The sequence below is a fragment of the Lemur catta genome, chromosome 12 (genome assembly GCF_020740605.2).
Source record: "Lemur catta isolate mLemCat1 chromosome 12, mLemCat1.pri, whole genome shotgun sequence".
NCBI lineage: Eukaryota > Metazoa > Chordata > Mammalia > Primates > Lemuridae > Lemur > Lemur catta.
In genome coordinates, this window is record NC_059139.1 from 34,256,610 (window position 1) to 34,271,418 (window position 14,809).

The window sequence follows — 14,809 nt, forward strand, 5'->3', positions numbered from 1 at the left end:
TGGCTGGCAGGGCTCTTCCTTGGGGTGGAGTCGCTGCAGATGCTCAGCAACTGCTCCCCAGGCTCTGAACGAGCCCAAGCCATTTGTGCTGTGCTTTTATGCAAACCTCAGAAGGTTCTCAGGTTTCTTTCGGAAAAGGCACTGTGTGCCCTTTCATTTCTTTTTCATAGAGCTAAGTTGATCAAAGATGTTTATCTTTCCTTCTCTCCTGAAACTTAATTGTGAAAGGCAAAGCTGCTGAGCTCTGCCAAAGAAAACCTCTCTTCCCTGGCTTCTCCAAGCCCCAGCAGGAGTCAAGACTGAGCGACTCTTTCCTTAACCAGATTTCTTTGTGGCTACAGTTTTGCTTAAAGACGGGTTTGGGCTTGAATTTCATTCAATAATAGAACTGACACCATCCAAAGCTCTCACTTTACACAAATCAGTAAAGGGCAGAGGAACTGATCTGTCAAGGAAGAGGTCTTGGTTTCTGCTACTAAACTCTGTGTGACTTTGGCCATTTCCCTCTGTCTCTTAGTTTTCTTATCTGCAAAAAGACAGAGTTGTACTAGGGTCCCATGGTTCATTGTTTTTTATCAGAAGAGTTCTAGAACTCTTAGTTTGTCTCCTTCAAACCCTAGACTGGGAGAGAAGAGACATACTGGATACTTACTCTGTGCAAACAGTGTGCTAAGTGCTTTACATATGTTATCTCATTTAATTCTCCCATCAGTCTTACCAGGCTGGACTACTGTTACAGACAGAGTGAGGAAACTGAAGTACAGAAAGGTTGAGAAAGTTGTCTAAAATATTAGGGCAGCTCTGAAATCACCTAACCTACCATTAGGATGTAGAGGGGCTCTGTGTGTGTGTGTGTGTGTGTGTGTGTGTGTGTTACAAATGGTGTGGGGTGAAATAGGAAGAAAGAAATTAGAATCCAGTAAACATTGCTTATTTCATGAGGCAGAAGACTCGGTGTCCTGTAGTTTTGGTTCTGGCTCTGCAATGCAAACAGTGATACAACCCACCACAAAGGACTATGAGGATATCCAAAATCAGCATCCCTGGGTGTGGGGCCCCGGAGTCTACTTTATAACAAGCACCCTAGGTGAGACTTAAGTACGCTTAAGTTTGAATATCACTGGCCCAATGGAATATATTAGCATTGTATATTAGGAGAGATTTTTTTGCATAAAATATTTTAAAATAAATCACTAAGGCCGGGCTCAGTGACTCACACCTGTAATCCTAGCACTCTGTGAGGCCGAGGTGGGAGGGTTGCTTGAGCTCAGGAGTTTGAGACCAGCCTGAGCAAGAGTGAGACTCCGTCGCTATGAAATATAGAAAAAATTAGCTGGGCATCCTGGTGCATGCCTACAGTCCCAGCTACTCCGGAGGCTGAGGTAGGAGGATGGCTTAAGCCCAGGAGTTTGAGGTTGCTGTGAGCTAGGCTGATGCCACGGCACTCTAGCCCAGGCAACAGAGTGAGACTCTGTCTCAAAGAAAAAATAAAATAAAATAAATCAATAATGCCATAAGTAATCCTGATGAACAGCATTTTCTTTTTGCTTAGGAATGCAGGGACTGTGAGTACAGAGACAATGCACATTTCTATCTGTCCAACGCAGTAAGGAAACCAATGTCAAGAGGCCAGTCTTAAGAATTTTTAAAGTACCTTCTTCTTAAGGACATTAAATAATACATAGCAAAATAAACTTGTTATTGTTTTTATAGTTCAAACACAAAAATTCTTGAAGGGAGTATTCTTTTTCTTTTTTTTAAAAAATAAGCATTACCAAGTTGGATGAAGCTTTAAAGACTGTCTCTATTTTCCTGTGATTTATAAGTTTTGGCACCTGATGTTCCCTTAGAAAATGAAAGTAACTGAAATAACATTTAGTTGTTTCTGGACATGTTAACACTTGCAAATAAAGCTGAGGAAGATTCATAATACTTACATTTTTGGTCTGGTAGGGGAGCTAGGTTGTTCCGAGTGAAAGGAATATCCCTGATTTTGGGTCTGTTTGGGGAGAGATGATGAAAATTTTGTCCTGGGGACAAACATATTTGCATCAATCCCTTGCAACTCAACCAAGTGCAGATTATAAAATACAATAGGAGAGAGAGTCATAAGTTGTTGGAGATCACTAAATTTAAGGTGGTAACAACAATGACAACATGATGATAGCTACACTTTATTGCATTTCTATTAGATGCCAGTCACTGTTTAAATGAGAGGAAAAGGTACTAGAAATCATTCCTTGAATGAACTAGTTTAAATAATAGTTTACAAATAAGCACCATTGGTTACTTACCCCATAAAATTTAAAGTTGAAAAAAATTAAAGCAGTATAGATACGGCATAGCTTATTGCATATTCGTCAAATTGTTGATAAATGAGTGGGTGGTGAGTAAGACATTCTTCTAGAGCAGTGTCTCTGAATCCTGGGTGCATGTAGGAATTATCTGAGGAGTTAGAAAGAAACACTGCTGCCTTGGCTATGCCTCAGATCAATTAAATCAGAATCTCTGGCAGTGGGGCAGATGTTTATCAGCGCCCAGGTGACTTCACATGTGTAGCCGGGATTGAGAATCCTTGACCTAGAAGACGAGCTGAGGGGAAGCACCTGGGAGATCTATTCTCTAGCTTGGATGGTAAGCGTGGTGTGCTGGTGCTGCATGGGCCATGGGAACCGGCTCTTACGAGCTGATGGCTCCATTTTCAGGAATTCGTGAGCTGTCTGACATCACAGTAGTGTTCTGAGATCAGCCATGGTGGGAGTATTTACACCACAGAAATCAGCAAGCCCTGATTTTTCTCCCCGAGACCCAGTGATTAAACACTCATCAACATACTACCGATTACAAAGACAGATGTTCCAGATATCTGAAAATAGAAGGAAATGCACCAAAGTTATTTAAATCCATTTTAAAAGTTGACAGAATGGGTTGGGTGCAGTGGCTGACACCTGTAATCCTAGCACTTTGGTGAGGCCAAGGCAGGAGGCTCATTTGAGGCCTGGAGTTCAAGGCCAGCCTGGGCAGCATAGTGAGACCCCATCTCTATTTTTTAAAAAATAAAAGTTGACAGAATGATGTAATGAACAGGAGCTTGGGCTCTGGGGTCAGACAGGATTAGGCTCAATTCCCTGCTTCCCTTTTTAGCTGTATGCCCTTACAGGTAAGTGACATAACCTCTCTACACCTCAATCTCCTCATATGTAAAATGGTGAAAATAATTGTGTCTGTTTTTTCCAGTTGTCATGAAGATTAAATTGGAGAACAAAGTAAAGCATTTCGCTTATAGGGTAATGCATTTGATAAACATTAGCCAAAAAGGATAATTTGATCTTTTGCCTAGAAATCTAGTAAGATGGAACCAGAATTGCTACAGGAATGCTCCTAGAGTTTATGAGTCTTCGGTTTGGGCAAAGTAGTCTTTAGCATGAGAAAAAAAAAGAAAGAGAAAAAGAGAACCTTTAGTCAAGATCCATTTTTCATCTGCTTAAGTGACTCTCACGGGGGATTGTCTGTGTAGGGGCAGCCACCTACGCAGTGTCAGTTGATGGAGATTAAGCAAAATCTCCAGTCTCCCTGGTGGATATTTTTCCATTATATTTTATTGCTTTGAACTTTGAAGGTAAAATAACTTCAGGAGCCATTATTTATAAAGAAAACATTTCTGGTTAGAATTACATTAAAACCCATAATTAGCTCATACCTTCATTATCCATGAACATTTGAGCAGAAATTTGCAAAACCAAGAAATTGGATAATAGTAATTATAAATCAGGTTTATTGAGCACTTACTATTGGCAGGAACTGAACTAAATGCTGTACGCATAATCTTATTTAACCCTGACCACCAGCTTTTCTTGTGAGATAGACTCTATGATCACTTCCATCTTATAAATGAGGACCCTATGACTTGGAGACATTCTGAAAGTGTTCAAGGTCACATGCTGGGAGGAGACAGAGCCTAGACTCCAACCCAGGTCTGCCCGACCCTGTAACTTATACTAATCTGCCTCCTCCAAGCAATGTAGCTGGGATGGAAGATGTGGGCAGAGAAGGGCTGCAGCAGTGACTTGGGAGATGAAGGGGAGTTAAACTTTATTCCACGCTTGCATTTTGCTGTTTTCAGGGACAGGCTGGAGCTGTGCATAGCCGAAAGCTGTCTTGGTGCTGCAGGCATCTCCAGGGAGTCCAGTTTATGGGGACAGGGTCAAGGGACACTGTCTTAGAATAAAAGGGCAGGAAAGGATTTTACAGCTACATGAAGGAACCACAGGTGACTGCAGAATTAATAACAATAATAACAATTTATTTTTTTAAATTTATCATCTATTGAGTACCCAATGTATTCTAGACCCTAGGGTACAAAGAGAAGAAGGCAAGGTGCTCCGGGGAGCTCATAATCTATGTGGGAGGAGAGCCAGGCAGCCTTGTCATTCTGAAGCCCCATGAGTGTGCTGGAGTTTGTGCTGGAGTTTGTGAGGGCATTGCAGACAAAGGAAGGCTCCAGGAGGTTGAGGTCTTCTTGGATCCTACAGACCTTGCTTGAATGTCGGCTCTGCCACCTTCTAGCTAGCTCGGTGGCCTTAGGAAGGAGAGATAACTTCTCTATCTCAATTTCTTCATCTAGACAGGGGGACAAAAAGCACTCTCCTGCAATGTTGTGGAAAAGGAAGTGTGTAGGTCATTGTCTGCCCCAGAGGAGGTGGCTCAGCGAGGTAGAACTATTCTTACTGTGACTAGTAAGAAAGAGCACACCCCCTGCAGGTATCAGGGTGACCTTAGCATCCAAGGTGAGTTTTAAGCTGGTTCTTAAAAAATTGTAGAAGTCTGTCTAGCACACAACGGAGAGAACCCAAAATAATAACAAGGATGAAGATGGCATACAGTGAAAAGGTGTGGGGTTATCAAGGAACTGAGAGATATTTAAGGAACTGCTGATGGGGTTGGGAGTGGGGATGTGAGACGGGAGGTGCAGAAGCTGAGAACGGGAAGCTGAGGCCAGACCATGCCGGGAGGGCTTTGTTTGTCCAGTTTAGGACTTTGGCCTTTATCCTGGAAAGTGCAAAGCCTCTGATGGGTCACAGGATCAGGGGGTCACAGGATCAGGCCTACCCAGCCAGAAGGGTGCATTGTTGCTGGAATAGTCTAGAAAATTCTGGAGAAGAAAGTTCTCTCTTGAGGGAGAAAGGAAGTGAGCACTTTCTTACTTTTCCCGTGATGGCTTGTAAATAACCAGGCTAGTAGAAAACACCACAGAGCTTTCTGTTCCATTTTCTCTGAAAGCTGTTCGCAACAAATTAAGCTGATGTGCTTCACATTCCAACTCATTAGGATAAGTGCCTCATCCCCCATCTCTCTGCGTCTAGCCCACTGACAGGTCTCAATAAATGTTAAGCAATAATCATTACAGCTAAATGTTCAGGGTTGCTGACGTAAGCACAGGATAGTGGCTGCCCGGAATTCAAACAGAAGCACTGCTAGCCCATGTTATTTCTACTGAACCCAAGGCAGGAAGGCCGAAAATCCAAAGATAAAAGGGACTATCCAAGTTCAAGTCAGTGGTACAGTGGTATGATTTACAGTATCCAATTGCTTTATCACTTTAAGCTTTTACGTAAAATATGGATGCTCAATGTAGAAAGCTGCTAAGTTTCAACCCCCCTAAACTAACTACTTAAACCACATAAGTGAGCCCTTTCAACTGTAGTGCACAAGCCTCGGTAGTTCTGTTTTTAAAAATGTATTATTATTATTTTTTAAGAGCTGGGGTCTTGCTATGTTGCCCAGGCTAGACCTAAATTCCTCGGCTCAAGTGATCCACTTGCTAAACTTCCCAAGTAGCTGGGATTACTGGCATGCCTCAGTTGTTCTAAAAATAATCTATCAACTTGGGTTATAAAAATGTTCACAAAAATAAAATCCAGAAGGCAGAGAAAGCTTTTTGTACTGGGGAGGACAATTCCACTGTAGAGAATGGGTAGGCATACCAACAATCTGGACTTTAAGATTTAAAGAGAGAAACACATTGCCAGGATGATACCTTCCTATTTAAATTTGGGTTCCAGTTCTGAATATATCCCTGATTGGCTGTACGACTCCGAGCAAATCATTTAGCTTTCCTAGGCCATGTGAATTATAACTGGAAAGGGCCCTATGAGACACAATGGTCTCAGCCCCCGTATCCAGAAGGTAAGGAAACTAGGCCAGAAAGATGATGTTTCTTGCTTTGTCAATCAGGGTTCATCCAGGAAGACAGAGACCTTGCTAGATCTTTCAAACAGAGGGAATTTCATGCAGAGTATTGGTTATACTGAGAAGCCAAACAAAGGGCAGGTGAAGGGACAATCCTGGGATTAGCCATGGCAGAAAGACACAGCCACCGCTAGGCTGGAGAGAGGATGGGGGAGATGGTGTTACCGAGGCCCAGAAGCCGGGGGCAGGGTGGGGGGCCGCACCAGAGTGAGGGGCTATGTGGAAGGACTGGGAGGACATGGGACCCACTGGGGATCCCATGGGAACAGGACCCCTGCCAGCTACTGGTTTTCTACTGGGCTTCCCTCTTTCTCTGGCTCTTAACCTTCCTTCAGTGCCTCCTGTTAGTCGAACCACCTGGGAGCCAGCTGGCAAGGGAGCTGGGGCGTGGAGCTCCCCAAGGTAGAGTGGAGTGGGAGGGAGAAGACAAGCAATTGCCTGGCACACTGACTTAAACTGCATCATCTTTAAAACAAAGTTCATCTCTAGCTGGTCTCTAAGGTGTAGTGCTTAGCATAGGGCCTGATAGTTAAAAAAAAAAAAACAAATGTGGGTGTGTACACATGTAGTATTACGTGCAAGTCATTGTTCTAAGTACTTTGTACACATCATCTCATTTAATCTTAACAGCTACCCACAATCCTATGAGTTAGGCATTTTCTCCCATTTTTCAAATGGGGAAACAAAGGCTCAGAGAGTTTAAATAACAGCAAGGAAGTGGCAGAGCCAGAATTCAAACCCAGGCAATATGGCTTTAGAATCACTCTCTTTCTTTTCTCTTTAAAAAAAATTTTATTTTAGTGCATACTAAAAATAGATATCGAATCACCCTTTTAACCAGTGGAGTAAACTGCCTCTTGATAAATTTCTATCATAAGCACTCAAGAATCGTTTGATGTATGATCAAATGACTAAGGTCCTTTCCATTTTAAAACTCTATGACTTTGTATCTAAACATGAGAAGAAAGTCAATTTAAAGTCAGTTGCACAATCATTTTAGCAAATCCATATTTCTTAAAGCTCATTTACAGGCTGAAAACTCTTGGGAGATTTATCTTATCTGACTTATTTGCCTGGACTGGCTCCTAGTTATAATCAGCATTCAATAAATAAATAAATAAATAAATAAATAAATGCTTTGATACAGACACAGTTGATTTCTTAATATTCCCTTGGAGATTTCACTTCTCCTCTGCTACTCTGCTGCCCCAGGACTTTTCCAGTTACTTCATCAGGTACTGAGTGAATCCCCAAACATGTTTATTCAATTTCCTTTTATTTCAAATAATATAGAAATTTTTGGATGGCACCCATGGCAGAATCTACTAGTTCTCTATCTAATATCTACTCTCTCTTCTCCTTTAGAAACAGAATCCAATTTTGGGGGGGACAGCAATATGCCCAGCTAAAAGATGACAATTCCCAGTCTCCCTTGTGGATAGGTGTGACCATGTGACTAAAGATCTGGCCAGTGAGACGTAGGCAGAAGGGTGGGGCTTATGGCAGATGACTTTTTAATAGGATTGGATTCAGCTGGGGATATCCATTTTTCCCTCCTCCTCACTTCCTTCCTCCTGCTCCATCAGCCACTGAAATGACCTGGAGGACAGAAGCCACGCGTTAGCCTGGGCAGCACACAGGTGGAAGGAGCCCATGTCTCTGGTGATCATGGAGCCAGCAAGTATCTGGGAACTGCCTACTTCAGATGTCCTTCCTATGAGAGCAATAAACTTCCATGTTGTTTAGGCCACTGTGACTTCCACATTCTTTTACAGGAAGCTGAACCCAATCCTAACTGATAGAAAAGAGACAGCCCAAGGCTGTCTTTGGAACAGAAAAAGAACTAGACTTTCAAATTTTCACAAGATTTTCAAAACAGAAGGTCTTAGTTTGGCTAGGACAGTTCTAACTCCAGAAAGCAGGATGGGTTGAGGACCTGGAGGCCACTCAAATGCCAAAAGGTAGCAGACCACTGTGTTTCCTTCCTTATCCTTCTGCAGGGAAAAGGCAGACATGACCCATGCCTGCAGCCAAATGCCTCAGTGCTTTGTGGAGGAAGCAAAATCTTGAATGGAGTTTTTCTCAGACACCAGGACATAGTTTTAATGGGTTTATCCATATTTCTCCTGTGCCTACATATGTATAAATATGTCTGATGGAGCCACATTCTACCTCAAAGTCTTCAGGCGCACACACATATTGAGGGAAAAGCGTGTGTTTCTGGTGATCGTGGAGCCACCAAGTATCTGGGAACTGCCTACTTCATATGACTTCTTTAAATGGGAAGGAACTGTGCTCATTCTAAAAGAAATCTGGCCCTCCCTCACCTTTTAAAAAACACGTTGCCCTCTTGGTCTTTGTTTTTCTACTCTTGTAGAATGATGGGTTCAAGAAATAAGCCATTTTTTCTTTTAACCCTACTATAAGGAAAACAACTGAAAACTTGGATAAGAATGTCGGACACTCCGTGGAGAGATGCTAGAGAGGTGTGGACTGAACTGACCTGGGGACGGTGACGTCCAAGAGGACAATGGGACTCAGATCCAGCTAATTATTGCCATTGTGGGAGCATGGGTTCGGTGTTGCCAGATTTTTCAATTTCTCAAGAGAAGCAAGAATTTTACACTTTTATGCAAAATGTCATAATTTTAAAATATTGACAAAATTCACTTAAAAATAAACCAAGATACTGTGGTATTGAACAGATTTTAGAAGTTGTTTTGCAGTCTGTGCTCTAAAGCAATCCCATCCTCTGGTCACCCAAATCACTTGTGGATTCTTTTTTTATTTAATTTATTTTTAGGCTAGTAAAGTGAATCAGTGGAAGTGGAGAAGGAACAAAAAAATCTGTGCTCAATTACACCACTGTACTTGGACCAGCCCTGTGGATCATTTTTAAAAAAATACAACTAACTTCTCTAGTATGATACATTTAATTATAAGTGTGGGAACTAGATGCATATACATTTATTGGTATGCATATGAAAATATAAATTCTTTAGTGTGAGACATTTATTTAAAAGGGGATATATATATTTCATGTATATAAATATAGATATATGTGTATAAAATATATCTGGAAGGATAAACAAAAAATTAATGACATGGTAGCTTTGGACGAGGGGCACTCGATAGCAGGGGGAAGAGAAGGGAGGGAGAATTGCCATTTAACCTTTTGGTATGTGTTGAGATTTAAACCATAAATGTGCAAACATGTCACCTTTCTACATATACATATATGGCCATTTTCCCTCATCCCTCACCAAGATTTTGGCTCAGTAGATCTGCGATGGGGATTGAATGCCTGATTGAAAAACATATAATCAGTCTGGGTGCAGGGGCTCATGCCTATAACACTAGTGCTTTGGGAGGCTGAGGCAGGAGGATTCCTTGAGGTCAGGAATTTGAGACCAGCCTGGGCAACATAGTGAGACCCCGTCTTTACCAAAAAAAATTAGCCAGGCATGGTGGTACATGCCTGTAGTCCCAGCTACTCAGGAGGCTGAGGCGGGAGGATCATTTGAGCCCAGGAGTTTGAGGTTGCAGTGAGCTATGATGATGCCACCTCATTCCAGCCTGGGTGACAGAGCAAGACCCTGTGTCAAAAACAAAGAAACAAACAAAAAACCCCTAAAAAACAAACAAAAAAACCCTCACACAATCACACAAACAAATTAAATCCTTGTAGGTAATTTTGCCACACACCCTCTGGTTAAGAATCCTTGCTAGTGGAAATGGCAATATTCCTGCTGCAACCTGGCAGACTCCACACGTAGTTTCTGGGAACAGGAGAAACACATACCTCTACTTGATGACTGCTCTCAGAGTGGAAAAGCAGAATGTTTTCACAGCCTAGAAATCTCAAATCAAGTGGCACTCCAGGGCCAAGCGCGGTGGCTCATGCCTGTAATCCTAGCACTCTGGGAGGCCAAGGCGGGAGGATCATTTGAGCTCAGGAGTTCGAGACCAGCCTGAGCAAGAGCGAGACCCTGTCTCTACTAAAAATAGAAAGAAATCGGCTGGACAACTGAAAACATATATAGAAAAAATTAGCCGGGCATGGTGGCACATGCCTGTAGTCCCAGCTACTAGGGAGGCTGAGGCAGAAGGATTGCTTGAGGCCAGGAGTCTGAGGTTGCTGTGAGCTAGGCTGATGCCACGGCACTCTAGCCCGGGCAACAGAGTTGAGACTGTGTCTCAAGAAAAAAAAAAAATATATGGCACTCCAGGAAGAAAGAGTGGCCCTAATCACACATTTTACTCTCGCCCTGTCCTCTCGGCTGTCATCACTCCAGTCCCTAGCCTACAGTTGTATGAGACATTTCCTGTACAGAGCCTGCCAGGAATGAAGAAGAAATCAAGGACATTACCTGATGATGGATTATGTAGATGAGGAAGGTATGGTGGTACCAAGACGTCCTGGTGACCAGGCCGGCCAGTGAGCAACCTGTCTAGTAGCTTATCAGAAGACACAGTCCAAGATTTGTAGGAGAACACCTGATTAGGATCACTCCTCCAGGGGTTCTCTAGCAACATTTGGCAGCCAGTTCTGTTATTTAATAAATCCTGCTCACTTCGGCTTTTCTGAGATTGCTGTGTGGTATGGTGAGGACCAGAGCTCAGGCCGGTGTGGGAAGTGGCCCCATGGGAGGCTGTCAGGAAATTATTGCCCAGGGTGATGGGTGGGAGACTCTGCGTTCTGATTGGTGGAAGCCCCTTACGGGCCAGAGGTTTCTTTTCTGGCAAGAGACATTTTGAATTCTCTGAGGTCCTCTTTTTAAATTCAACCATAGCCACCTGATCACCAGGCTGTTCTTGGCAGTTGGTACCCACGATGCTGTCAAAGGTGGTGATGATGTCATCAACTTCCGAGCTGTCGTCCTCCCTGTGTCGGTCCCAGCTGTGATCCTTCTGATGGGCTCTTTGCTCTTTTTTCTTGTTTTTGCAGAAGATTTGGTTGAGCACATTGAACCGTCTCTCCTTCTTCTGGGGTCTACTGTTCTGGGAAGGAAGGGGTCGAGCAGGCTGTGCTCTATGGGAACGTAAAAGAACAAGGGTGGTGTATGAGGATAGGACGTGGAGACATCATTCACCAAAATACTGCCCCTCTGTTCTGTCTGCTTAATCATGTTGCCCGAGATCCTTCATAGACACCCCAAAGTCCTCTCCAGTCAAAGGTGATGTTCAAGAACTCACAACACCCTTCATGATCCCCTTCCCGAAAGGGGTACCTTACCATTGTTAGTTGTTGCCCCGTGAGAACATTTCTTAGATTCTTCTTTCTCCCTCAGGGGCTATCCTTTCAAAATTTACACCTAGATCATCTGTTTTCACCAAGGGGTTAGCTAAGCTGAAAATAGCTTAAAGTGTTACTGTTCTCACTTCTCAAGGACGTCAACAGGAGTGCAAGCTTTAAATCAGAGATGAAGGCCGAGGGTTTGAGTTCAGGCTTCGACTAGCAGGAGGAGGATGGAGGATGCAGAGGTGGGGAGAGAGTGGTTTTAGGCTTTCTCTGAAAGAGATATCAGGGAATCCAGACAGAGTGCTGACTCAGGAAACTTGACCATTTTATGCTGTTTGTGTGTTCTTTGTTTCTCTTTCAGTTTTTTTTAAACTAAATTTCCTGTTGAAAATACTTCTTTTTTTTTTTTTTTTTTGAGACAGAGTCTCATTCTGTTGCCCTGGGTAGAGTACAGTGGCGTCATTATAGTTCACTGCAACCTCAAACTCCTGGGCTCAATCGATCCTCCTGCCTCAGCCTCCCCTAGAGTGCTAGGATTACAGGCGTAAGCCACCAGGCCTGGCCCCAAAAACTACTTTTTAGAAAAGTGTACTAAAGAAAAACAAGGAAATAAGCTTTAGTCTGGGCTCCCCCTGGAGAAGAGGAAGTATGCAAGCCAGAGCCAGGCGTGGCAGCAGGAAGGTGAGCAATGCCTGATGTGTAGGCAAATTCTAAGGAAAAAGGTCAGCAGTTGTCCAGCTGGCTCTACTTATGTCTCGGGAGCTTCCCCAAGGCACTATTCTGGTTTTATACCTTGAAAAATTTTGTGTGATTCTCTTTTGAGGCCCCAGTTGACTTAATGCTTTCTGCAGTAGGAATTAATGATGAAACCTGACCCATGTGCATGCCCCTAAGAGTCAGATTGCAACATTACTTTTTGGAGTGAGATACTGTAATCCATAATGTGAAAAACACCACCACTTATTTTGGATGCACATCATGAATGTTTTCTCTACAGGTCACACAGTATATAATTGAATCTTCATTTCTGCGATGTATTTTTATCTTCATTTTTTCACCTTCAGTAGGTATTTTGAAATATTGAACACAGCTTGTGACTCTTTTTTTTTTTTTTTTTTTTTTTTTTGAGACAGAGTCTCACTTTGTTGCCCGGGCTAGAGTGAGTGCCGTAGCGTCAGCCTAGCTCACAGCAACCTCAAACTCCTGGGCTTAAGCGATCCTCCTGCCTCAGCCTCCCGAGTAGCTGGGACTACAGGCATGCGCCACCATGCCCGGCTAATTTTTTCTATATATATTTTTAGTTGTCCAGATAATTTTTATTTCTATTTTTAGTAGAGACAGGGTCTCGCTCAGGCTGGTCTCGAACTCTTCACCTCCAGTGATCCATCCGCCTTGGCCTCCCAGAGGGCTAGGATTACAGGCGTGAGCCACTGCACCCGGCCCACAGCTTGTGACTCTTAATACTACTAGAGAGAATCCCAGGGGATGTCTGACATTCTTTCAAGTTTCCCTATACAGAATGTGTCCTGTGCTAACTAGTGCTATCTCAGCATCTTCTACAATCCATCTCCTTCTCCTATTAAAGGTTGTGCTTTAGGTCAGTGGGTCTCAAAGTATGGTCCACTAAACCCTGGGGGAGAGGTCTCCAAGACTCTTTCAGGGGTTTCATGAGGTTAAAACTATATTCATAATAACACCAAAATGTGATTTGTCTTTTTCACTATGCTGCCTTTGCACTGATGGTGCAATAGACATGGTGGGTAAAATTGTGGGTTTCTTAGTGCAAATCAGGACAACTCACAGATGTCAATGTACTTACAGTAAAAGAAAAAAAAGTCACTTAACTTAATAATGTCCTTGTTTAGTCAGTAAAAGTTACTAATTTGATTAAATATTGACCCTTGTATATATATTTTTTGACAACATAAGAAGCATTCAAAGCAATTCTGTAGTACTATATACTGAGGTATGGTGGTTGTCTTGAGGTAAAGCACTGGCACAATTGTTTGAGTTGCCAGCTGAACTAGGCACTTTTTTTCATGAAACACCACTATTTTTTTGTAGACACAGGGTCTGGCTATGTTGTTCAGGTTGGTGTCACACTCCTGGCTTCAAGCAGTTCTCCTGCCTTGGCCTTCCAAACAGCTAGGATTATAGGCGTGAGCCACCGCACCCAGCCATGGAACACCATTTTTATGACTTACAGACAAACTATGGTTATGTGGAGCTTGGTATTTGCAGAAATTTTCTCAAAAATACAGTGAAATACATTGAAACAGAAAGTAGAACAGTGGTTAGCAGAAGTAAGGGTGAGGTGGGGAGAATGGGGAGCTGTAGGTCAAAGGGTACAAAGTTGCAGTTACACAGGATGAGGAAGTCTAGGGAGCTAAAGCAGAACATGAGGACTATAGTTCATAATATTGTATTGTGTACTAGAAATTTGCTAAGAGAGATTTTAGTTGTTCTTATCACACACACACACAAAGGTAACTATGTGAAATGAGGGATATGTTAATTGGCTTGACTAGTAATCATTTCATTATGTATATTTATAACAAAGCTCATATTGTATACCTTACATACATATATATACACATACACAATAAAAAAAATATATATATACATATATATATATTTTTTGAGACAGAGTCTCACTCTGTTGCTCAGGCTAGAGTGCCGTGGCATCAGCCTAGCTCACAGCAACCTCAAACTCCTGGACTCAAGCAATCCTACTGCCTCAGCCTCCCGAGTAGCTGGGACTACAGGCATGTGCCACCATGCCCAGCTAATTTTTTCTGTATACATATTTAGTTGTCCATATAATTTCTTTCTATTTTTAGTAGAGATGAGGTCTTGCTCTTGCTCAGGCTGGAATAAAAATATATTAACAATGAACCAAGTGAATATTTCATTTCAAGGTAAACAACTAACAGTTATTATTGCCAATGACAAAAGTCTAGCTTTCAAGCAAAAATTAGAATTTTGGAAAACTTGTGTTCACACTGTAAGCCTGACAGCATTCCAATATATAAAGGCTTTTCCAAGGAGGTGATATTAATAAACGTGACTTTTTGATATTGTATAATGAAATGTGTCATGGAACATTTTTATAACTAAATGAATATTTTTGGAATATTCCAAAATATTTTTCCAAATGACCAATGCAAGACGTTATAAAATCATGGATGTGTATAAAACCCATTTAAAGTGAAAATATAATGATGGCTTCTAATGTGACAGAATACAAAAAGTTCATTGATATGGTAACAGAGTCTACATTGCAACTAACCTTTAGGAAAATACTACTTGTCAAGTTTT

At 42.2% G+C, this 14,809-nt stretch overlaps 1 protein-coding gene across 1 annotated transcript in view; it reads right to left on the reverse strand.

Annotated features, from left to right (window-relative positions):
- The window catches only part of ANKRD55 (ankyrin repeat domain 55), a 94,461-nt gene that overhangs the window by 474 nt on the left and 79,178 nt on the right, over positions 1–14,809 (reverse strand). The window contains exons 9-10 of the mRNA XM_045565673.1: positions 10,620–11,281; positions 1,938–2,030 (exon numbers count right to left, since the gene is read on the reverse strand). Of these exons, the coding sequence (XP_045421629.1) occupies positions 1,938–2,030; positions 10,620–11,281 (755 nt within the window). The remainder of the gene's footprint in view (positions 1–1,937; positions 2,031–10,619; positions 11,282–14,809) is intronic.